The following is a 25,882-nucleotide window of genomic DNA, read 5'->3' on the forward strand; positions in this document are numbered from 1 at the left end:
TTCTCCTTCATGAAAGCTGAGTATTTGCCCTTTTACTTTCCTGTTGGCTTGTGCCTAGCCCGTGCGGAAATGATCTCTCCCATGCCTAGTTAGGAATGTATTCAGAGCAGGATCAGCAACCAAACCACTGTCACCAAAGGCTGGACTGGACATGAAGTAAAACTAATTGAGCATGCAGTGAGTTTAGAGCAGGTTTCTGAACTAAAACTGTTGCTCTGTGGCCCACATTGCACCAGCTCCTGCAAACTTTTTCCAGAGTGCTGTACAATGGCTACAAAATCTGACAGGAATGGTCCCTATTTGAAAAAGGGCTACCAGCAGCTGTTACATGAAGTTTGAGTGATTTTAGTACTTTTTTAACCACAGAAAAATAAAAACATTTGAAACAAGGCATTCCTTTGGGCCCTGAGTTCAGCCAATCCCACAGAAATCTCCTTTTATATCACTACTAAGTGAAAGGGTAAGGGGAGGCAATCCTGCTCCTCCTCACTGTATTCCAAGAAACAATGGGCACAGACATTTGCTTCCTGCTACAGAGCCATAGTCAATTAATTATATAGTTAAGCTTACTATAAATAAAAATATTTTCTAGCAATTCCTTTAGGATTCTGTGGTAATGGTTAGTCACCTACAGGCTGGATAAAAGTTGCAACATAAACCCAACATGAATTACTATGTTGAAATATTTTAATTCCAAACGTGAGATCAGAGAACATATTTCTCCCATACACACGAAGGCACAAAGCAGCAAGCATACCCTTGAACAAAGATACCAGAGAGGGTGACAGCTTGGAGTCACCATCTCAAGGTAAAAAATACATGAGTACATATATATAGCAATAAACAGAAAGCATTTATCTTTTACATATGTGCATATACACACACACACACATTTTCTGCATGGCTTCATATACATTCTGAAACTACTGTCATTGTGGTATGTGATTAAGTTATCATGAAATTTGAGAACACATCAACTCTTCTACAGATCTTCATTTGTGGCATTCATTTTCTTCACTGCATCCAGAGGTTCTGATGTCACACCTTCCTCCATACTCTATTACCTCTCCTTCTCTCCAACCCCTTCCCAAAGGCTGAATTTAGAAATTATGATAAATTTATCTTTAAATGCAGCTGAAAAGTCAGTTGAGGATGAATTTGGTATCCCCTTAACTTATGTGTGTTATAAAAAAGTGATCCAGGTAGGATCACTGGGTCAGTGATAAAAACCTGCAGGTACTCAGGAGTAGAACATAGTTCTGAAATAAATAGGAAGGCAGGAAATGAAAGGATCTATTTTTTAACAGTAGACATTGATCCCTGCAACAAGGGGGAAGAAGGTGAGATACAATTTCAGTTCTTTATTTATGTGGTCAGTCTAACAGAGTCAGTTTTAAAAAGGAAAAACCCAGCAAATACAATTTATCTGACAGCATCATAACCATGAAAGATTTTAATGTCATAGAGCTGAGTCAGCACTGGAGTGTGGCTGAAGAGAGAAACTCTATGGAAGGAAGCAAGAGTTTACCATCAGAGCAATGCAGGAATCTGTTTTGGATCAGGCCACACCCCTGTACCTGCTCTGGAAAACAATCTAACTCACCCAATGCAGCAGATGAATCTTAAGAAGGAAAGGCTGATGTGTAGCATGCTGATTATTACAATGTTCAATTACAATTCCTCACAGGAATAGCAAAGAGCTGCTAGGGGTCATGAACTTCATGCCATCCTAGCACCAAAGGAAATGCTCCTAATTGTGACTGTCTCAGGCTTTCTTACTCAGAAAGAAAAGCTCAACATGATAGTTAATTTTATCAATGTGGTTCATGCATGTGGGCTGATTGACATAATTACTATTTGCTGCATCCTCTTCAAAAGATTTTAAACCTCACAGGGAAGCCAGAATCCATTCTTGTGTACTGTAAGACATCACATTTCTGTTTAACCCCTGAGCCCAACTCCTCTTTGGGTGTCCTGATCAGTTAGGATATCAATCTTGATGAGAAAGTACAGAAAACCAGTTTCATGCTTGTGACATACTCATTGCTAAAAGCTGACATCTCCCATCCACTCAGCTTCCTTATTTCAAGAACTTGGGCTTTATTTGCCAGAAATTATTAAATGTTATTAAAACTTTCTCCATTACATCAGAAACACTTCAGTACCAAGTGCTCTGTTCCTGTTATGTATTTGCCATAGTTATGACCACCATGGTGTCCCCTCTGTATTGGGGAAGTTCTCTGTCCTTCACAGGTAAACTGGAAAACTTTTAGAGCTGTGCAATATTCATACTGCACTTCAGTCCAAGGGAACAGATAAATAATCCATCTGAGGAGGAGACTGTCCTCTAGCTGTACCACCCTTCAGTGGGATAAAGATCTCATCATTCAGCAGCTGACCTGGGAGCTGCTCAACACAGGCTCTCAGGAGCCCTAACTGCAGCACCAAACATCACCATTACCATTTGGGCAGCATTTTATCCTTTTTGTTCCCAGTCCTTAACAAACAAAAATGTTCTGTTCTACAATGCCATTTCCCAGTCCCACCAGTCAGACCTCTAGTCTCCAAGCCATGAGAAATAATTCACTAAGGAAGTCACAGTTCCTTAGAAACTTACCAGACATTATAGACATTATAATGTCTATAATAGACATTATAATGCCTAACTGTGACATTAGAACAAACAAACAAACAAAAAATTAGAAGAGGCTGGCAAGAACACAGAGTGCCAAAAATACCATCTAGCCACCTCATTTCATTGCAAAAATCAGTTTCCTCCCAAGGGAACACGAAAACCATCCAAACAGAAGCTGCAATAACTTGTAAAATCCCCAGTGATGGGAAACACCTGCCTTCCATTGTGCACACACTACTGATTTCTGCCCCTCTGTTGCTGCTTAGATGCATGTGTCCTTGCTCAAAAAGGAATTATGACCCTTAACCTAATTTACACAAGAATGGAGGTCAAATTGCTTCACCTGTATGTATCTACTTATTGCACACCTTTTTCTGACAGAACTCCTATTCTTAATCAGGGAAACACAAAGGAGAGCTACTAAGGGAAAGGTAGCAGATGGTGACAAGACAGCCAAGATTGCAATGAGATCTCTCAAAGTAGACAAAGAGAGCCTATCCAAAGCCTAAGACTGCATCTTTTCAGCCTCTTTTCCTAGCATTTGCATGTAACATATTTCAACAAATTCTAGTAGTAAAGAATAAAAAAATCCAAATATATGCAAATACATGAAGACTACTGAAAAGGCAGGTTTTGGTGTGGAGTTGGGGTTTGGTTGGTTTGGTTTTGGGTGGTTGTTGGTTTTTTCTTTGAGTATTACAAGCACCTGTCCATTAGGCACCTCTAGTGTCAGCTCTTGCCAAGGCAGCAGGCTGCTGCTGCAGCACCCAGTGCCTGTCAGATGTCTTTCATGACTGCAGTAAAATGGCGCTTCCCATCTAAATACAACATGGACTCTGAAATAAAGGGGAGAACAGAGAGAAGCACATTAGTACATTAGTATCAATACTGGGCAACTACAACTAAACAGACTGGCAAAAGGAAGAAGTAATCCACACTGTCATCAAAGCATAAAACCTATGTGGTTTGCCATGAAATCCTGTTGAATTATTTAAATGCCACTAGTTCATCTATTAAAATAACCAGTGTTCCAAGAGAAACAAAGTCATCTTTTCCACAACATTATGATGACAATATATTAATGGGATACTTGCCTCCATATGTCTTAGGTACAACTTGTGGGACCTCATTTTCTGATATAAATGTAAAATGGAAAATATTGGTAGTATGGTGCTCCTTGGTATTTGCATTGTAAACTTCACTGTGTACTCGAATTTGGATGTAGTTTTTTTCTGTGTAACAGACCTACACAGTTAAAACAAGGGTTAGAGATTGTAATTTATCACCAGTGCTGAAAACTGTAACAGATTTCATTACATCATTTAACAAGAAAAGTCACACACTCTCATAACACATTGTGTATTATCAGTGAATAACACTGGTGACAGCAAAGACAAGGTCTGCTCCTTTTCAAAAAGAAATAAACTCCTACCTGTCCAGAAAGCAGTAATAAGGATCCAACTTCTACTGGCTTCTGAAACATGATATCATCAACAGATACAATAAAGGGTCTGGAACCCCTGAGGAAACAAAAGAGAGATTTCTTCTCTAAAATAAAAGGCATGTTTGCAAAAATTTAAAGTATCTACTTGTCAACATTTTAATGAAGGTTACTGGAGAATAAATCTCTTCTTAGGAGAGGTTACAGGAAGTGTAAGGAGTTATGTCATCACTGGAGGAAATCTCTCACACCAATGAAGTCCGCACTTTCTAAAGATACATTATTGCACCATTATTGTATCTTATGACTTACACTTGCTGGATAATCTTCAAGCCATCATTGCTCAGGCGTAAGTTTTTCAAGCACTGACACAAACCACTTAAATTGATATCAGGCTTTGCATACCCCATTAAACTTATATAGACCTTTGCTGGGTGATGACTTCAGTCACACTTCCTAAGCTCAAGCAGTTAACAGAAGAAGTTTAGAACCCACTCCTGTTGTCTACTGAATGCAAAGATGTAATATTTATTTAATAGAATAAATATGTTATATGGTTATAAAGTCTATCTCAATAGCTTGGTAAGATAAAAGAAAACAGAAAATTGATGTATTTTTTATCTTGATAAGTAAGGCTTAAAACCCAAGCTCCAAGAAGAAAGATGCCAATCTCTTTGTAAATATGATAGATGCTCCAAGTAAAGCAGCACTGCACACTAATAGTGCACAATTCCACCAGACACCTAAGTTTTTCCAGCTCAGACTGTCATTAGGTTGGTTAGCTTGGGTTCCCAACCCCTGTGTATGAGCAAAATGCTCTGGATTATATAAATACTGCAGGTCCACAACTCACCCATAGCTGCAAGCAGTTGCCCATCCCAGTTCAAATGCCTTTCTCATGAGAAAACCCCCAAAGATCCTATTGAAGATGTTCCGTTCCTGCACAAAGAAACAAAGACCAAATGCTTTTCAAAGCCTTGTGTTGAGGTCTGCACTTCAGTTCACAGTATTTAACAGAAGTCCCAACACCTGAATATATAAAAAGCACTGCTGAAATATGTATGTAAAATTCAAAATGCCCAAGGAAACTTTACTTATTAGGAGCTCATCTGACTAATGTGGCAGCATAGGATAACAATTCAAAATTGTATCAGCAACCAAAGGCCAAACTTTTTGCAAACACTTTGCAAAGGAACTTCTTGACACAGAATGAACAGTCTGGTAAGAAAACAATGTCATTAAAAAATCGTCCATTTTGCAGTGGTAATCCAAACAAACAACAAAAAACTGGCAAAAGAAACTAGGCTCTAAATTCCAAGGACCACAGAAACCAAACAAAATAATGGTTTGATTAATTTTAGGCAAAAATTCATAGTCGTAGAATGGTTTGGGTTGGAAGGGACCTTAAAGACATCTAGTTCCAACCTCCTTGCCATAAGCAGGGACACCTTGCACTAGACCAGGTTGCTCAGAGCCTCACCCAGTCTGGCTCTGAACGTTTCCAGAGGTGGGGCATCCACAAATTCTCCAGGCAACCTGTTCCAGAGCCTTACCACAATCACAGTAAAAATTTCTTCCTAATACCTGTTCTGAACCTCTCCTCTTTCAGTTTAAAGCCATTACTCCTTGTTCTTTCACTGTGTCCCTGTACAAATTCTCTCTCAAAGTTACTTCTTAAGTAACTTTCTGTAATGCATTAATACTTTCCAAAATACCTCAGGATGGCAAATCTCCAGGCCTTTTAGCTTTGCATCTTCCATCCACACTGAACTGGGTGGTAGTTTACGACTCCGGAAACTCACTGTCCTTTGGAAGAGACAATAAACTTTACAGTCCACAGAATTAGCAGAATTCAGCATGCCAAAAAAGCAGAAACAGCAAATGCAGACACATACTAAAAAAAGCCACAAAAATATAGAACACCTAAATAAACCCAAAACGGAAATGGTATCACTAAACACTGCTCCAGCCGACCTTGAAGCCTTATCTAAAGCTGTCCTTTGATTTGTTACTGCAGCAAACTTATGCTCCTGATCTTTCAAAAACTTCTGCTACTGTGCAAGTTTATGTGAATGAAGAGGCTTGAGAAAGGTACATGAAAGAAAAGATGAATCACAACCACAAAGTGCACTATTTGTCAGAAAAGCCTTGCTCTGTTTTTTAAGTCATAATAGGAAATAAAAGCACACAGTGAGCTAATGGAATAATTCAACATCAAACACACAGTTTTTGAAGTTTTCAAACCCAGACAGAAGTACAACCACTAATTTTAAGAGAAAGCAGGTCTGCCTTTGGTAAACAGCTCTAAAATAACCATTCTATAGACTAGTAAGTTAAAGAAATGATAAATTATTGTAAATACAACACTGCACTAATGTAATAAACATTGTTCTCTCACTGTTGGCATGAGATGACTTCATACCAATCTCAAGTATAAGAAAAGCATGCTAACAGCTCCCTCAAATAATGTTGTCAGGCACTGTTAAAACACATTACAAGGTTATTTGGTTAAAAGGTGACCAGTTCCTGCCCTCACAGTTTTTTTAATTAGATATCATGGCAGATTGTGCAAATCATGAGTGCAAAACCATTCAATTCTCTTATCTGCTTAAACATTATTAACATTTTTCCTCAAAATTATTCCTAACAGCTTGTTTAGAACAACAGAAGACTGGTCTTAGAGCTGTAGATGTCATATTAAAGTTTGTACCTGCATTTCAAATAAACTGCCACAGAATTTAAATGTGCATTTATCCCACTCTACTCTGTTATGAATGCCCACTCAAAAGGCAATTTTGTCTTTCACAAGATGTCAGTTCTCTTTCACCCTCCCCTTCTTGCCTTGTGTCCAGTGTGTTAAGGAATATGTCATGCACAATGTTTCTTTCTTCTGCAGTGGGAGCCATTTTCAGTAAGGAAGCAGTGCTGAATTCAATCCTCTTCAACTTGTTCACTGAATATTTAAAAACAAAAACCATAGTATTAAAGGTCAAAGAGAAAAACAAATAATGGCTCTGAAGATTTTAACCTGAAATCAACCATCTTTCCATTTATTTTTCCTTTTCCCCCATAAGTTAAAAGCTGTAACTTCATGGTGCCATAGATCCAAAGAGAAATTTGGCTCCAAAGAGAATTTTGACTGCAGTGAAATAAAAATAAAGCAGAAGTTCACTAGTACCCACCAATGTGATGAAGAACTTCTACACATATTTTATGACACCCACACACTGTTCCAACAGATAACTTGAGTACTGCCCTCAAAGTACAGAACATATTTCTCAAGAAACCCTACAGAACAATCAGCTTCAGGTTTTGCCAATGGTACAAAATGAAAGTTTATGACAGAACTCATTACCATAGGCTGCAGTGATTGAAATTTCAGCTTAAAAGATTTTCTGTCCAGTTTATTCAGTCTTCAGTGTTTTTCTAATTCTCCACTTAAAACCCCACCTTGAAACAAATGAGGATGGAGCTACATGCTCCTTCCCCTGCTCTCCCTTTTTTTTTTCCTTGAGTTTCTTTCCAAAAGGAACATGAGGACTCAGACAGGTGAGGAGCTGTGATGTCCTGCAGTCCCACCATGGGATAATCAGCTGGCCAGAGTATTAGGAGCCCCTGTGCTGCACTCAGATCCAAAGCAGGGGGAGCATCTTGCCAAGGGAGAAGTACAAGAGGGTGTGCAGAGCACATCAGGAGTGTCTGTCAGTTTAGCCAAAGAGTTTCCAAGCATGTGGTAGCAGGCTTTTCAACTCTCTTACTCTACTGACAAAATGAGACAGAACCAAAATCTGATTTTAAACAAATTGGGAATATTTCTAAGTAGCAGAACTCCTGAACTTTGCTTCCTCCCAGCTATTAAGTTGAAACTGAGGCAGATGTGCATACTACCAGGAAATATGACATACATTCCCCTTGCTTGAAGATTTCTTCCTCCTCAGGGCTCTCAGGAATGAGTGGATTAACAAATGCTGGCCTATGGACAGGAAGTTTTTTTTAAGTTACAAATTTTACAAGAATTTGTCCCATAAATACATTGTAACAGTCTTCCATTTCTGCTTACATACACAGTACAAGATGTAATTACATACTTCAGGTTATATGACAAAAATAAATATGGCTGCCAACACAATATGCCATTAGCTTTAACTCTGAAGAGGCAGTTAAATGATCCAACCACTACCTAGTGCAATCAGGAAAGAGAAAGTGACACATCTATGCTTCTTAAGAAGCTAACATTGTACTCATAAATTATAATGAAAATTGTTCAAGAATAAAGCTGTTCAGAAACTCAGCAAATGAAACCTGATGATTTAGCATAGTCTAAACCAATGACTGGTACCATTCCTCCCGGAATAGAAGAAGCACAGTGCTGTAGCCAGCAAATGTTTTTATAATCTACATGCTCCCTTGACAGCCTTATCAACAGCCAAAAGCTGTTTACCACGTGGACCACTTATCAAAGGTTATGGCATACCTTGAGCACAACATTTCTATGTTCATTCTACTGCAAAAATAAGTTCACTTTAACCTAATTATATAACATTTAATTTTTTGTACAAGTAGAGACAAACACTTATTTTCAAGAACTGTTCTTCCCCACAGTTTCTAATTGTTATATTTTAACATTCAACATTTATACAAATGCACACACACACAGAGACCTGCTGAACAATTCACCTCTACCCCCAGCCTTTACTTGGGCTGGCAACAAGAGGCAGAGAGGTGCTTTTTTCTTAAAACAAACTGATCCTTCCTGGTTTGCTAAACCTCTGGATTTTGGACATCCACCAGCTCCTTCTCCATCACAGAGCTCATTTCCCCTCAGCTCAGCACACATCTACATCAGCTCTCCTGGCCAAGCCCCAAGCTGCTGAGATAAAGTTTCCCAAAGCCACACAACACAGTTTCTCTGGGGCTACAGCCAAACTGACATATCCTGTACCTCTCTGAAGGGTTTTGACCTCACATAAACACCCTCCTTATATGGACAGAATGCTTCCACAACACAGCTGGCCTGTGGCCAGCCAGCTTGTACAACTGCCAAGGAACTTTGCATCTATCTGCACAAGTCCATGTAGGCTTGTCCTCAGTCAATCTGCTACTGTGTAATTACATCAGGTTTGATGTCATTATTTTGAAAAATTAGCCTTTAAAATGGGAACCACAATATCATTTGTTTTCTTAATGTATAGTATATTCACTATATATATTTTTTCTTCAAATCTGAAGAAAAAACCCCTAGAAACTACTTCTAATGTTATCAGGACCACACAATTATATCAAGTAAAACCCCTTCATTAAACACATCTTTGTTAAATACAAGCAATTATTTAAGCTAATTAGAAAAAGAGAAATGTTTATTACTTGGGTATGCTATATAAGAAAGAGGTAAGAATTACAGCCAATTTTTCTGATACTGGAGTCATAAACCTAAAGGGCAACTGAGAAGCCTTTTATTCTAATAGCTAAGGAATTATAAAGTAAAACCAGAAAAAAAAACCAAAATAAATGTCTGGGGTTTTTTAATGTTCTGTTGGAATACTTACCAGTTTCATTTTAGTTACACAAGCAAGTTTTAAACTGAATTGTTCTGATGTCACCTATTAAGTATCTATTGGGGAATTAATGGTATTAATCACTCAAAGACTATTTAACCACTGAAACTCAATCATTAATTCAAACAACTACTAGAATGCAGGTGGGTTTCTAGCATTCACCCCTGTGTTCATTCAGACCAGTCACTTAAACACAGAAAAATCTGGTTTAAAAAAAAGGGTCAGATCCCAAGACTACCAGCAATTCCAGGTATCATGACTGCTAAAGTCTGAAGTTTGTCACAGGAAAGTTAACACCTGCCAGCAGAAAGCATCAACTGTGTGGTTTATTTACCACCTACATTATAAGGCTTCTACACATACAGAGCAAGCAGCCATGTTTGCCATTTTCAGCACAAGTCAGGAAAGTTTTCCCATCCTACAAGTTACCGTTTGTTCTCTGGGTCCCGGGCCACCATGACAAAGGTTGCATCTAACACAGGGCTGTAATCCCCATCATGTTGCTAAAAGAGACAGGGAAAATACATTACTGAACTGTACAATTGGAAATGTGCTTAGCAAGCAATTTAGTTGACATAAACTATTCAATCATACTGTTAATTCTGCTTGCTTTCACATTCTGTCATTCCTTCCAACACCTCTCACAATAGCTCAAAGAAAAGGAAAAATTAAAACTTGAATTTCAAGAATTCTGCAATGTAAACATTTACCAGGGAATGCTTATTAAAAACTTTGAGCAGGGAGGGGAGGAAATCAACTCAGCCATTGTAAAAGGACCCATTTAACCTTTACTCTGAGAAATGCCATAGCTTTTTTTTATATATACCACTAATTGCCACTAATGCCAGCACTGTAAGGAGCTCAGAACAAAAAGGTGTAACATTAGCTTCTACATCAGAGACTTAAGGACAACAACTGAATTTTAAAAATGTACCTGTTTACCAGAATTATCATAGAATCACAGAATTATTTGGGTTTGAAGGAACCTTAAAGACATCCTGTTCCAATCCCCCTGCCATGGGCAGGGACACCTTCCAAGATCAGGTGGCTCAAAGTCCCATGCAACCCAGCCTTGAACACTTCCAGTGTGGGGCATCTCTACTTCTCTGGGCAACCTGTTCCAGTACCTCACTGTCCTCACAGTAAATAATTTCTTCCCACTATCTCATCTAAACCCACTCTCTCAGCCTGAAGCCATCCCCCCTTGTCCCGTCACTTTATGCTCCTGTAAATTCCCCCTGGAGCACCTCATGCCCATTGTAAGATGGAGAGAAGTGACAGGAACCAACCTGCAGCATGTGCATCCTCACTTCCATGGAGGTCTTCCCAACCCAAGAAACATTGCCTGTGAATTTGATGTCACAGTCTGGACGTATAATCTTCTGGCACAAATCTACAAGACAAACATTAGGGGTTACTGGAGACAGATCACTCACAATTAATACTAGACAGGCCAGATTTCCTAGGACCTTTATGTGATCTGAAAGTGGCAACACACACAAAGACAGCCCAGAAAAGACAGTTGTTGCAAGGGTCCACACTGCTTGTCTGCAGTTTCTGGCTCTGCAGACTTTAGAAGCCAGAATAGGAGTAGGCAGAGGTGGACAGCAGACCCAAGGGAGTGTTCAGCAGAACAGGCAACACAAGCAAGGTCCAGCTCACCAGAACAAACACCGTTCAATAATGAAGCTAAGAATCTGCACACCAAAATAAAACTAAAGACAAAACCTCAGGAACCATGTAAGTTGCATTTTGAAGGGAAACGACATGAAATGCTGAAAAGCATCTACAGAAGCCTCTTCTCACCTCTTGTCAACAAAAGCCAGAAAACTTCAAAGCTAAAACAAGATGAAGTAAACTAAACAGGAGTGAAAAAGGTATTCTCAATAGCAACCATGAGAAGGCAGTAGCTGATGAAAGAGTAAGACACGCAGATGAAACTATTGTATTTACTAAATTGCCACTTACTGATTTTATCCACCAGAGCTGTAACTATGGACAAAGGAGACCTTTGCTGCATTTCCTGCTTGGTGTGAGTGTAGCAGATAAGAACTGTGAAGAGATCAAAAATGGAGCCAGCTCTTTAGCAAAAACTTAAGTGGAGCAGACCAAAGTCATCTTTGCAAAGCAGAAGAGGTACCTGGAAAACACAAACTAAAGTATCCTACTATAGGCGAGCAGAGCTTCCACATCTTCATATATGTAACAGATGGGATTGCTATAAAGAAAACAGCAGCAGCTATCTCAGTTTTATGCATATTTACTTACTACAAAGATAAATTTAACTAAGCATTTTAAACCAGCTCATCACTTGACTTCCAATCCCACACAATCTCTTTGTTCTACCTCTGCAGCTCCCTGTCTCAGACTCCCTTAGCTTCTATTTTGATTTCATGAAGGCTGTCCAAGGATACATGCTATCTGAGGACTTTGTAAATACTGATTCCTTCAAAGAGGTGGAGATTAAATAAACTGTGCCTTACAGGCACAAAACCATAGTCAGAGGTATTTATCACACTGCAATTACTACTAGCCAAACCACTATTTAAACTAATTAGCTTTGCTCATAAGAGCACATCCAAGTAAACAGACTCCTTGGAGTAATTCAAGGCTGCAAATATGGTTTTTTCCTAGTGTTTATGTCATTTTCACTCAATACAGATCTTCATTATCAAAAGTATCTGTTGTGTACTTAGTGAGATAAGAGAGAAGGAATCCCCATATGGACCATACACTTCAGGGTTGGACTTAATGATCCCTGTGGGGCCCTTCCAACCAGAATATTCTGTGATCTGTGATCTGGAAGGTCTCCATCCTTCCCAGTAATCTAAGATTTTTTTCCCTGTGTTTACTGAAGTCACAATTCTAAAACCCATTAAGCCTATCAACTTATTGTATCAATATGACCACCCTGAATACTGTTTAATTGGGACAGAATCTTGATGAACCCAAAACAATACATCCCCAGTGGAACTGACTGAAGCCCAGTATTACTGTAAACAAAGTAAAGACACTCTGTGCTGTCCCAGGGAAAAAATTAGATCTTCACAGATTTCTGGGGAAATTAAACAAGGCACAGAATGAAAAACAGGCTCATCTCATCTAACAATGCAAGGTAACCAACAGTTTGAACTCTCCTTTTCTAACTCAGGACAGATATTAAAACAGTATCTTCCACCTCCTCCCAGAAAGAAATATCAGTCATGCATCTATTTTGTCTGTCTTCAATATACATGCATTTATTCATTCATTTCTTTCTCTGCCTTCCTCAATTTTGTCCATCTGGACTCTCAGAAGGAACAGAAAAAAAGATGTTCTATTCAAAACTTCCCCTTAATAAGTACTTAATTATTTGTCAAAAACCTCCATCAAAAAGCTCCCAAACAGCTATGGAACTAGGATGAAGGAGGAAGTCACATGGTGATGTTTTAAGAAAAAGTATCTCCCAGTTCTATTAACAACCCCACACTTACTACACAAAAGAAAAAGATGGTGAACTTTTCAAGACCACAAATAAATAAAAAGCATTCTTTTTTTTTCTCCTAACTCATTAAATAACTGAGTTGGTTTTGCCCTTAACAACAATTTGCAGAACCCCAGAACACACACCAATTGTTTTTTAATTTGTTCTCAATGGATACATTACATGCTTTCCAGATTATACTCTCTTCTTCTAAAAAGGAATATAAAGATATTTGCATCTCATTAATTGTTGGTGTTTGTGGCAATTTTGGTGGAGATTTTTTTACAATTAAAAAAAAATCATAAGTTTTCATTTTCAATATGCACTCTGCAGATTTTCTCTGAGTTCACACTGAAAATGCAAATTCATCATTTAGGACCACTTTTCAGTAAATTATTTTTGTAGCTGGTCCTTTAAAAATCTGACAGAGGCAGGAAGCCAAACAATTTTGGATCCATCTATTTTTTATCATCCTTCCTTCTCTTTCAGTACCAGTGTCTTCTTTTTTTCCTTCCTTCTGAGATGGTAGAACTATGGGTTTCCCTCCAAGGCCCTACTGTGTCACACCAACGTGCTCAGCAGTAATCAAACTCACTTTGTGCAGCCTTTTCCAGGGCATAGGTACATACCTCCTAAACTGTCAAGATCTTCAAGTATCCTTCCAAATCTGCAATACAGGAGGTTGACAATTAAATAATTACACACATGGCAAACAGAAGTTAACAGTTTCCTGTAGGTGTAACATGGTTGCTTTGTTACCTTACACTGTTGTATACATTCAGGTATTTTTCTCTTATTTCAGGCTGACTTCCTAGAGGCAGAATAACTTCCAGGTAGCTATCCTTCATTCTCCTAGGAGGGAGATCTTCCTGCCGTTTTGCCAGTAAAGTATGGAGAGCTTTTCTTTCTTGCATGGCTTGCACATGATCCCTGGTAAGAAAAAAACCTTTACTCTGAATTACAACAAGAGAACTGAAACCTTAACTAAAAGATGTCACAATGATGATCAAAGTTAAACCCCAATAGTAGATATAGCAAGACACAGTGAGCGTGCCTTGAAAAGAAAGTGAAATGCACAAAATGAGAGATGTTAAGCAAGACTACCTCAGAAATCTTTTAAATAGTTTGTGTACAAGTGGCAAGTGCACACTTCACACTAATGAGATGAACAAAATGCATCTAATTCTGAATGCTACCAAAATCATTCCCCTTGAAAAGAACAGATCACATATTATTTAAACTATGAGGTTTTGTGAATATTCATGTGTTCCAGAGCTACAGTACCCCACATCTTCCACACTGCCAATTTTAAAGGACTGATCATCAATTTACAATCTCTCCCAAGAAGTAAGGTAGATGCACAGTGCTGGCTAGCACTAATGACAAGTGAACTAATCGGCTAAGACTTGCCATCATTCATAGGTGAATTCAGTTCTAAAAACTGATCCTTTGCAGCATCAGTTCTAAGAGCAAGCTACAAGACAAAGAAAACTAACGTACTTTTCTTTCTCTCTTGCTACACAAATATTTAAAATTACAGAAAGTTACAGAAAGAAACAACACAGAAAAGGTGAACAATTCCTTCAGAGTTGCTTTTCCAGCACCACCAAGTCAGAGGGGCTGCAACTCTCCCAGTGGAGAAGGGGCCAGCTTACTGTCACTTCTTTCCACCACACTGATTCCTTGCACAGGTATCCACAAGATGTAAGAGTCTTGCCCAACATGCTCTCTTACCTGTTCCAAAGCTCCCTTCCCTTAAAAGTGCAACCTGATTGAATAAAGCAAGTATTTCACAACATCCCTAGAATCAATACCCATCTATTAAAAACCTAAGGGTTAAACATGCAACAGTTCTGGTTGCATAAAGCCAAGCAGTAAGCAAAAATATGGATCCATTTCATAGAGCAAGAGAATGCATAAAATACTAAGCAACCAAACTTAATAGTAAATTTCTGGATGCGTGCCATTCCTTCAAGTTGTGCTTGCTGCATTGCTGAGATTTCAGTGACACTGTGTTTAATAAAACCAATTAAAAAAAAAAAAAAACAAGAAGAAGAAATAAAGAAAACAACAGAAAACCTTTTCACCAAAAAGAAATTTTGTCTTATGTTTTGACTTTGGATGAATTCTGGGTATTAGCCACTTAATGTGAAGGCTTACTTGACTGAGTATTACTTCAGAAAGTCAAGCTTCAACATATTCATATTACCTCTTTTCTGATTAATAAGCTTCAGGGAAATGCAAATAATCCATGATCAAAGAGAGTAAAAGTCAAGCAGAAAACTTCAGTTAGTTTCATTTGTTTGTTTGTTTTAAACATGAGATGTGGTTTACTTCATCTGGGAAACATGATTACCATGTAGTTTACAGGAAACAGAAAGATAACAGCCTCCTGCAGAGGGTTAATGTTTAAAGTCATGCCACTAAACAGAAATGGAATATTAGTGGGTGACTAAAGAAAGATGCAAGGTCCAAGATGATGCATCTTAATGCTTTTTCAGAAAGCTTTTTCCAAGTTCTTTCAGTGAAAGGCTTAAAAAATTAATCAGAAAGTAAATCAGAAATTTGTCTACAAACATAAAGAAACCTAACAATTAAAATTTAACTATATTCTGTTTTCACCAGCTCCATCCTGGGTCCTCTGAGGTCAGCAGCAGAATTCTTGATTTCCACCTGAGAATGTGTTCTTCAATATGCAGAAGTATTAGGCTCAAAGCAGTAACATTTTTCAACAAATACTGTTACACACTGCAGTACTACTCGTACAGTAACAATAATTCATCTAAATATTAACTAGCACCTCCCCTAAACATTCTGAGGAATGTTTATATATTTCTGAAATAGCCACAATTCCATCTAGACTACATTTAACAATGAACAGACTAATAGTTTTAACTACAAGTACAAAAACAGAATAAACACATAAGCAAGATGCTTCTTTTTCATAATAACTAATAATGCCACTGGCGTTTACAAGAAAAATCACAAACCAAAGTCTCCTTTTAGCAAAATCGATGGTTAAATATGTTCCTTCAACATCCTCTCTCCCAGCATTCCAGATATGTGTACATCAGTCCTTCCCCAGCTCCCTTTTCAGAACCCCTCTCAGGCTGTTCCTCAGACTTGTCCCCTTTAGTCATTCTGTGGCCTAACTCAGTTAAATTCTCAGCTGTTCAGTCCCCACATGTATCAACTCTTTGTCACTCTATTTTTAAAGTGGGCTCTCTCAGGCTACACAATCCATGTCCACCAAACCTCTCTGTATTTAACATGTCACTCTCAAGCACTCCCATCTGTGCTCTCCCTGGCTTTACTTCTTCATGGCAGCTAAAGGATTCATTAATCTGCAAACCATTTCTGCTGTATTTTGTACAGTATGAGAGAAGTACCTGTCTAAAAAAAACACTGCTGTGGTGATCCTGGCCTCAGTCTGCTCTCCCTCCAGGATGGGAGCAGTGGGGGAAAAAAACAGAGGGAAGATCAGACTTGACCAGAACCCTCTAAAATCTTGATTTTCAAATGGCATTTCCATATAGCATCATTCCTCCTCAGCCATTCAGGGATGTGGGAAAGGCTTTTTCATAAACAATTTCTAGGGTCCTTTCTAGCTGACTTGATGAAAAGTTCAAGCCCCCTCATGCTTAGATACTACTTTTACTAAGCAAAAATCAGGTTCCCAGATTCGGGCATTTTTATTAGAATGACTGAAGCTGTGTTTAGATAAACTGAGTCAGAAGGCCTGGACACATCAGACACTTCACCCAGGCACACCTTTCTTCATTTCCCTATCACTGCACAAAGTGGGAAAAAAGAGCTCAGCAAACACAGCCAAAATTAACATAACACATGAGACCAACCAAACTGCAATGTGTAATTCCTCCAGACTGCTAAACTGACCTTTCCAGACTGTAACAGCAGAGGGTTTCAGTCAATTCTGGCTTTTTCAATGTAATGGAGGAGGAGAAAAGTAACTTGAATATAGCCAAACCAGCAATTATTTAAAGTATATGAAAATTAATCAAAAATTAAATTAGAGCAGACAAAGGAAATGCTCAAGATGCTCCTGATTAAAGAGACCCAGATCCCAAGCTGACAATTTTCCAAAGAGACACAGGTGCCATTCAGAATGCAGCCTTGTACACAGTGAACAAGCTCAGCTACCTCTGAATCCAGTGCAGGAGAAATTCACCAGGCAGGCAATCCACCTAGAGATAACTCAGGAGGTACCAGCAACACAGCATTGACAGCCAGACTCTACAGCTCTTAACTCCCACTGGACTCAAAGCTAGTAGGACAATCTTGTAAGCACCAAGATCAGATATTTTGTTTCTACCAGAGAAATCTTAGAAATTTGTGATCCACAAAGTATCAATTCAGAAGCTTTGTTTCAATTACATTTTACTTCCCCTGACAACAAGCTAACTATGGCTAACTTCCACTACTACAACCCTGAGCTCCACCTTGGTACCACAAATGAAGTAAAATACATGGAATGGACACTGTACCTCCAGTTGGTAGATGCTCCCACTATATCCCTCAATTTGCTCCGCACTGGAAAAAAAAGAAATCAAAGCAAATCAAGCTTAGTGCTGCAAGTGATAAACATGAGGTTGCCTGGTGTTAAAGGCACAATCCTCATCCCAGAAGAGGAAAATTAAGCAAATTCATGCAAATAGCAGCCCAGAAATGAAAGTTTGGCCAAATTCACTGCTGCTGTTAGTAGGCGTATCACAGGAGTGGGCTGAGTAACATGATGCCATAGCTTATTGCATATAGGCAACAAAGAGTGTTTGTTAGTGCAATCAGTCACCTCCAGTGCTAATTAACAGCTGAAAGACAGCATGGATCAAGATTAGATTGGGGAATTTTGATGTGAAAATATTAAGCCTAAACACAAACTGTGGAGATAACACAAATCAGAAAGTCATAAAAGAACATAAAAGGGAACAGTGCAGCTGGGAAATGGAATAAGGAGAATACCAATTAAATAATCCCACCCACGAAGGCAGGCAGTAGCAGCAGACTGGTTCTTGCCAGCAAGGTTTCATAGCCCAAATTTTTAGCAGTCTGAAAGAACACAGTGTTAAAACACTGAAGACAGGCCTGTACAACTTATCTGGCCCTGTTTGCACTCTCAGAGTTAACAGTACTTCTGCACAAGTTTTTCCTAAACGTCAAGAATAATGTACATAAACATCTTCTCTACTCTTTCTCAGATGAGATTAAGTGTGCTAAGGTCCCATCAAATTTACCAAACTACTCCATGGCTGGTGAATGTTGGCTATTTGAAAACATCTGGAAACAAGCAGCAACAATTCCCAAGCTCAGAAGAGAAGATGAGAATTGTATAGAAGAGATCCCTTGCTTATATGCAAAGATCTTTTATACCAGGAGGTTCAAATATTAGGGACACACCAAGGAAGAGCAACCAAAAAATATCCAGAATTTCATGGTGAAATTGAAAGAGGCTGCTGGTGAGTCACAAGCTGATTCTTTATCAGGCTTGGCATTTTTCAAACTAAATGCCTGATCAGAGTATTCACAGTGATCAGCCAGCTGGCCTACAAACCCTGGAGGAGCCCAGCTGAATTCCTAGAATTTAAATCACATTCCACTCTCTCAGCCAGATCCACTCAGCTCTGCTCCCCTCCTGCTCAGTCACTTCAGCTTCTGCCCAAGTCCCCCCACACCACCACTACTGCTGTACCCCCAAGCTCCCTTCCCTGCAGCACCCTCAGCCCCAGGCCCTGCACTCCCAGCCTGTTTCTGCTCTGCCAGCCTGCCACAGAAGCACCAGCCTGAGCCAGAGGCAGGCAAGGCAATGCCTGCAGCCAGCACATGGATGCAGTGACTCACCAACAGCCAGCAAACACCAGCATCCATGCCTGACCCCAGCACCAGCTCTGACACCCTAACAAATCTCTCATTTGAAAGCTAATTTTCACAAAATTTGTGGAAATATGTTTCTCTTTGAGACTGCTGGCTCATCTATTTTGGCTGACATCAACAAAAGGTTCTGGAAGATGAGGAAGACAAGAAGATAGGCAGACAAAGACAAAAAAATAGATAGCTTAGACCTCATTTCGTTAGAAAATTAGGCTAAAAACATATTTTGAAATCAGAAGACTTCTACTACTAATTCTAAGAACAAAAGAAAATTTCAAGGAAAGAACCTGATTGAAAATCTTGAGAGTTGATTTCTTTTGGAAACAGGGAAGGTCTGATTCCTTTTTCCTTAAGCAGCAGCAGGCTTGCTTACAGAATAGGTATTACTTTCTTGTTACTCATACTCCACCTGTGAAGCTGCCATAGCATGCATTTGATCAATACCGTGTTAGCAGAAACACTGCTACAGCTTCTAGAACACAAAACCTCAATTTTTCAACAGTGTGCCGGGATGGACAGGGAATAAACAGCACTTTCTCTTTGTTTAAACTAGATTCATCTTCTTTTTCATCTCTAAAGAGGTAAAAACCTCTGAAAAAAAATTTTGGGTCCAAACCTGCAAAAATTAATATAAGCTGTTAGTCCCATTTAATACATCTGATTTCAGGTTTAGGTATAAAAATAAATATTTTCCAAGCTGAGAACACATTAAAATTTTTATCTTAGCATAAAATGTAAAGCATTTCTAAATGTTGTCAAGCCAAATGTAGTCCATTTTATGGTTCATAAGTACACGGGTTTCAACTTTTTCCTTTTTTCCCTCCTGGGAAGACTATCCTGCTCTTCCAGATATTAGAAATTTAAGTAAAAAAATTAAGTACAAAAATGTATAAGCTATTTCTTTTTTTATCTGGCAAATGTCTCAAGTGTGTAAAACAGTCACAGCACATGGGACCTCTCCATCATGCTCACATAGCATATTGCACAGTACCTCCTAAACTGGCATCACTGGATCACCAATGCCACAGCAGCAGGGCCTGGGTTTATTTGCACTGTGCTGTGGAAAAGGACATGAGGAGGGCAGCTGGACAAGACACTGCATTCATCTCTAGCAGTGAGATCCATGCCCCTCGTGCTGATGCCTCCCCAGCTGCATCCAGGTTCAGGAAGGACACCAGCTTTGGTACAGAGCTTGCTCTGCACTGAGGTTCAATCTGGATGTAGATTCCAATGTCTGAAATGAAGCCAAGTACTGCAGGAGCTGCTGCCGTGAGAGATTTTGTATCCCACAAGCCTCTTAGAAATGTTTTATCCAGCACTGCAGACAGAGTGTGCTGACAGAGATTTAGTGTAACACTGCCACAATTAAGACCAGGACCATTCACCAAAGGCAAAGGGGCTTTAAGCAAGGCAACAGAGAAAAATAACAGCACCTCATTTTTCATCAATGCTAAAGTAAGGAAAGACAGTAGCTGAGTAAGTTTAGTGTTATAGTAAATAGTTTAATTTGTACAAATTACCACAACACACCATTATTCACATGAATGGGTGACTGTCCTGTGGAGCACAAAACACAGGTTAGGTTATCAATGAAAATAAACAATGCAATTTACATCTACTAAGGAGTTACCTGATTATTCTACCTGCTTCTGTTCTGTTTAGGCAGATGTTCCTTAACTTTAGTAACTGCAGGCAATCTATCCTTGCCTGATTTACAGTCAGTTTGTCCTTTCCTCTCAAGCCAGCCTTGCAGTTCCCTGTCCACTGACTCTGTGTGACATCTGCTTGCAGTGTAACCCCAAAGAGTTCTTCAAACTCAGGGCTACCATGTACTGCTGACAAACAGTGTTAACTTTGGAAAGACTATCTGTAGCATTTTTCAGGACATGGGATGAGACTTTTTTCAGAGGAAAATTCCAAAGTCTTGCTTTGTGTAGCCTTTGGGAGAGCCATGGAAGAAGTGAGGGCATTCACAATGGGAACCCAAAATTATGAAAAGGAAGCATGTGAAAAACTAGTAAGAAAAAGTATTTGGTGTTTTGTGAAAGCATGGATACCAAATTGAAGGTATAGTTTACATAACAGTAGAATAGCTTACAGATCAGCAAAACTTTGAATCTGAACAATTTTGTAACAGAATCTCAAATGTTTAGTTATTGTAGTCCACAGAATATTAGCACCCCTTGGAGTACCAGATAAAAACCACTGTTTCACTGTTTTTACTGGCCTTCTAGATGGCATCATTTCCAAATCTTCAAATAAAGACTCAGGACAAGCTGCAAGTATGCAACATCATGTACCCTTGCTTCACTCCTTTAACCCCCTAAATTGCCATTTATTACCAACAATGAAAATAAGTTCTCTAACAACAAATAACCCTCATTTTCTCTTTTATTGGATAACCAGTAACTGTTGGTGTCTTCTGTTTAGAAAACAAAGGAAAAAAGATCTCAGAAAGAAGCAGAACTCCATGAAGGAATTACTTGTAAGTGGCTCCAGCCTTTTTCCTCCAGCCCTTTTCAAAGCACAAGGGATTGGAATGCAAGAAAACCTTTTTAAAAGCTTCTGAAATGGGAGCATTATGGTTTATCACTATTAGAGCTCTGAAACAACCTTTCAACACAAAGCTCTATTGACAAGAGCAATTTCACGAGGCAATGCTGCTGATCCGATTAAAAGATTTCTACAAGTTTGTGAAATTGACAGCATTGACAGATTAAAAGTTCTGTAAGGCATTATTTCCACTCAATTCCCCATTTTTTGGCCATTCTCTCCAGTGTTATTGTACCTATCTGCACTATCAGGCTCTCTACAAGACCCAAGCTGAGCTGCAGTTATGCTGCCAGAAAAGAACCAAGCTCTACCAAGGCTGAAGAACCAGAGGAGCCTGTAAATCTGAAGTTTCAATGATTATGGATATTTGTGCCATCCACCTCCAAACACCCAGTGACTGTCTGCTGCTTCCTGAACACCTCTACCATGAGCTAACAGACAAGGGCACATTCATTAACCAAACCATACTAACACATGCAGGAACACCACCTGGAAAAATAAACTCCTCAGTAACATCATTAAATCTTCCAGAGCACAGCCATCTGCCTTACCTTCAGACATGTCAGGAAGCCCTGGGGAGGCACTGGTCCCAGAAGTGAGCATCCTAGCCAGAACAGAAGGAAGCTTCCTCATGATGCACAGCCTATAGGCAGAGCAGAAGAATTTAGTGTCATTAAAAATAATCCCATGAAAATAATTTGGGATTTAATTTTGGAATTATTCTGGTGACTTCAGAAGCAGCAGTCCTTATTTTCAGCTTGATTTTCAAAACTAGATACTATTGGTGCAACAGTTCCAAGACAGTTGAAATTCCAACTGACATATTTTGTTATCTAAAAACAAGAAAGAAGAATGCTTCCCTGGCAGTAATTGTTCTCTTCACTGACTATTCAGATGCCCAAGACAACCAGCTTAGACTCAACACCAGCTTCTACCCTGTAGCATCTTAATGCAGATGAGGTCCATGTGCCTCTAGGAAATCATCCACAATCCAAGCATACACTTCTCCTGCACTTGGCTGGTGTGCATAGCAGTGGAAGGAGGAACATACCAAAAAGGATTTCACAAGGTCTCACAAGCCGTCCCATTCAGCCAAGCCTGGTTTTCTCCTCCATGGCTTAGTGCTGCAGCAACTCAAAAAAGCCTAAAGCGCTGGATATAAACCTCTTAGCCATTAAGGAAGAAGAAACAACCGTGAAACCCTTCAGAGAATGTAATCCACCCACAATTCACCAAGTGTTCTACAAGCTAACTAGCCAGCACTACTCCTCTAGGCAAGCATAACTGTGCTAACAAAAACACACAGAGGGTGTGTGCAAACCCCATTGTGATAGTTCACAGCAGCGTCCTAACAAGGAATATGGATTGCTGGTCCTTTAACTTTCTTCCTTTGGGACTGAGGTTCCACCTCAAAAAAGGAAAAGTAACAGGTCCTCAGGCAGCAACAGAAAAGCAAGGCCATTTACACACACCTCTCTCTCTCTCTCTCTCCCCTTCATGCATATCTACACTATCTACACATGTGCATCATGTACACACAACCTTCACTGTCTGCAGATACTCATGGAGGACTTAAAAGAGTAAACAGGAACACAAATACACACACACCAAAAAAAGAAAAGAAAACAAAAAAACTCTGAAGGCAGCGGAGTCCCGTATGCACAGGAATGACGTGGATGGCGATGTGAAACGCCTCTGTGGTGGTGCAGCCCCTGGGCTCGGTGTGTCACGGCAAACGCGGGCCAGCAAACGCCTCCCGGCACAGCGGCAGCCCCTGGGCTCGGTGTGTCACGGCAGGGCCAGCAAACGCCTCCCGGCACAGCGGCAGCCCTTGGGCTCGGTGTGTCACGGCAGGGCCAGCAAACGCCTCCCGGCACAGCGGCAGCCCTTGGGCTCGGTGTGTCACGGCAGGGCCAGCAAACGCCTCCCGGCACAGCCGCAGCCCGCAGGGCCCCTCACGGCCGCTGCCCCAGCTGCCCCAGGCGCCGTACCCGAGCCCGCGCTGCCCGCGGCGCTGTTCAAGTTTCGGGGTGCCCCGCCCTGGCCGCGCCCCGAGCCCCTCATGGCGGAGCGTGGCCCGGCCGCGGAGCGAGGGTCGGGCACGGCCTCCCTGCCCAGGCCCCGGCCCCGGCCCGGGCCCTCCGGGAGCACCATCTCTCCCGGCCGCCATTCCCCACCCGCGCCGCAGGACGCGCCTTACCGGGTGGGCAGCATGGTGCTCCACGGGGCTGTCACCGCGGGGCCGCGCCTTCCGCAGCCACACGGTCCTGCCGCACCGGCCGCTCGCGGCTCGCCGCGCACGGAACGGGCTGAGGGCCGCCCGCAGCTGGAAGCCCTCGCTCCGCCGGGATCCCCGGGTGGCACCGCCCGGCCCCGGCCTGCCCCGTGTCCCCGTGGCAGCGCGGCCGCTCCCCGGGGCGGAGGTTGGGGCAGGACGCCGTTAGTCGTCGGGCGGGCCCGGCAGAGCGGGCGGGCCCTGCCGGGACTCGCTCTTAATAAACATCGTTATTTTTTCTTTTTAATGCTCCGTTTTTCCACTGTGCCGTGAGGAAGGCGGGCTGGCGGCGCTCAGCTGGGCGCTGTGCCCGGAGCCTGAGGCGCGCCCCGAGCCGTCACACAGCCGTGGGGAACACGGCCTCCTGCCCCGGCCCGTCACTTGGTGGCACTGCTAGGGAGGGTAACTGAGAACCTCGGAATTTCCTAACGGGGAGAGGTTTAAAATCTTGAAGAGTGACGTTATCACCCTGTACAATTCCTGAAAGGAGGGAGTAGCCAGGTGGGGGTCAGCCTCTTTTCCCAGGCAACCAGCGACAGGACGAGAGGACACAGTCTTACTATGACTATGACTTACAGTCTCCCAGCTGCGCCAGGGGAAATTTAGGTTGGACATTAGGCAGAGCAATTTCTTCACGGAAAGGGTGTTTAGACTTTGGAATGGACTGGCCAGGGAGGTTGCTGGAGTAACCGTCCCTAGAAATATCTAAGAAAAAAACTGGGTGTGGCACTCAGTGCCCTGATCTGGTTGACAGGTTCGTGTGCGGTCACAGGTTACACTTGATAATCTCAGGTCCTTTCCAACCTAATTGATTTTGTGAAAATAGAGCTGTGTTAAATAAGCTGTGTGCTTTGCATAGGCAAATAATGAACAAGTTCAATTAATCAGATTTTTTTTTTTTTTTTTTTTTTTTTTTTTTTTTTTTTATTTCTAGGAGCTGGAGAAACTCAGAGCAGTGATGACACAGGGCCTGCACTGGAGTGTGTGAGAGGGGCAGCCCATGACACCCCAGAGCCCATAAGGACCAGAGCAGTTCCACAATCCTGGCTGCACCTCCCCAGGACTGGGATCTATACACGTGTCCCTGCAGCCCTGTGGCTTCCACACCAACCACAATATTTGTGGCTCTCACTGGCCATTTCAGCTTGCCAGCAGAACAGTGTTTACAGCAGGTGCAAGTTAGCAATGAAATTGCTAAGCACACCTTGCTGAAGACTTAGCAAATGACCAGCAAGATTGGAGGAGGATATGAGAAAACATGCTCTGGCAAACACATGTACAAAAATGTACATTAACAAAGTACTTTAATTCATTACATGTAAGGGTAACACCTGAAAACTAGATGGTCTTTAAAGTCCCTTCCGACTGAAACCATTCTGTGATTCCGTGAAAAAGCTGAGGGCGCTGTTGCAAAGCTTCTCACTCATCTGGTCGTGGGAAAAAAAAATGTGGAAGCCTGGTATGTATGCATGCTGAAAGGTCAAAAATCAAGGTGCCATGGAAGAATCACCTCTAGGCAGTGCAGAATACTGTGCCAAAGATAAAACTGTGACTGTGATACATAATAAAAACACCTCCTCATCGTGCAAACCCCTCTTAGTTATTAGAGAAAAAATAGATTTCATAGGTTTCTTTTTAAGGCCTGAGACCCCCTGATTTAAGTACACTGCAGGATCAGAGCCAAATGGACTTCTGCTGTATCCAGATACAATACTTCTACTCTATCCAAAACTGAGGCCTGGCTGGATTCTTTCCCAACATTTATTTCTATAACTTTTTATACCCCAAATCATTTGTACACAACATAGATGATTTTTGGATTCAGGCAGATAATTAGTTATGTCTAAATCCCAAATTCATTCAACTCCATAATTACAAATGGCAGATAAAATGTATTAGCCTACAGGAATAGGGTTCTAATGATCTAAAATATGTTTTCAAAGATAATGAAGAAAAATTATGGCTCTTTTATTGCCAGCATATGAAAATTCATGTAGCTTTATCACATGAAACTTTTAATTTTGCATTTGCCCTGAATTCTGAGCATTGCTCATGCAGTATTTATTTAGTATTT

General features: G+C 40.7%; 1 protein-coding gene across 6 annotated transcripts; it reads right to left on the reverse strand.

Moving 5' to 3' along the window:
- Positions 1 to 669: 669 nt before the first annotated feature.
- On the reverse strand, positions 670 to 24,136 carry ACOT9 (acyl-CoA thioesterase 9). Of its 6 annotated transcripts, XM_059493294.1 has the most exons (16): positions 23,734 to 24,135; positions 22,085 to 22,176; positions 20,511 to 20,537; positions 17,600 to 17,645; positions 13,854 to 14,024; positions 13,724 to 13,761; positions 11,600 to 11,683; positions 10,921 to 11,024; positions 10,061 to 10,134; positions 7,982 to 8,049; positions 6,918 to 7,029; positions 5,792 to 5,882; positions 4,930 to 5,015; positions 4,068 to 4,155; positions 3,730 to 3,880; positions 670 to 3,471 (listed from the first exon to the last, which is right to left on the reverse strand). In XM_059493294.1, the coding sequence occupies exons 1-16, from the start codon at positions 23,745 to 23,747 to the stop codon at positions 3,413 to 3,415; spliced, it is 1,305 nt and encodes a 434-aa protein (XP_059349277.1). In that variant the 5' UTR covers positions 23,748 to 24,135; the 3' UTR covers positions 670 to 3,412. The 6 variants fall into 6 exon arrangements, with proteins under 6 accessions (XP_059349277.1, XP_059349278.1, XP_059349282.1 ...); XM_059493295.1 differs by lacking the exon at positions 20,511 to 20,537; XM_059493299.1 differs by lacking the exons at positions 17,600 to 17,645; positions 20,511 to 20,537 and having other exon boundaries at positions 23,734 to 24,136.
- Positions 24,137 to 25,882: the final 1,746 nt, after the last annotated feature.

This window comes from Ammospiza nelsoni, chromosome 2 (genome assembly GCF_027579445.1).
Source record: "Ammospiza nelsoni isolate bAmmNel1 chromosome 2, bAmmNel1.pri, whole genome shotgun sequence".
NCBI classification, from domain to species: domain Eukaryota; kingdom Metazoa; phylum Chordata; class Aves; order Passeriformes; family Passerellidae; genus Ammospiza; species Ammospiza nelsoni.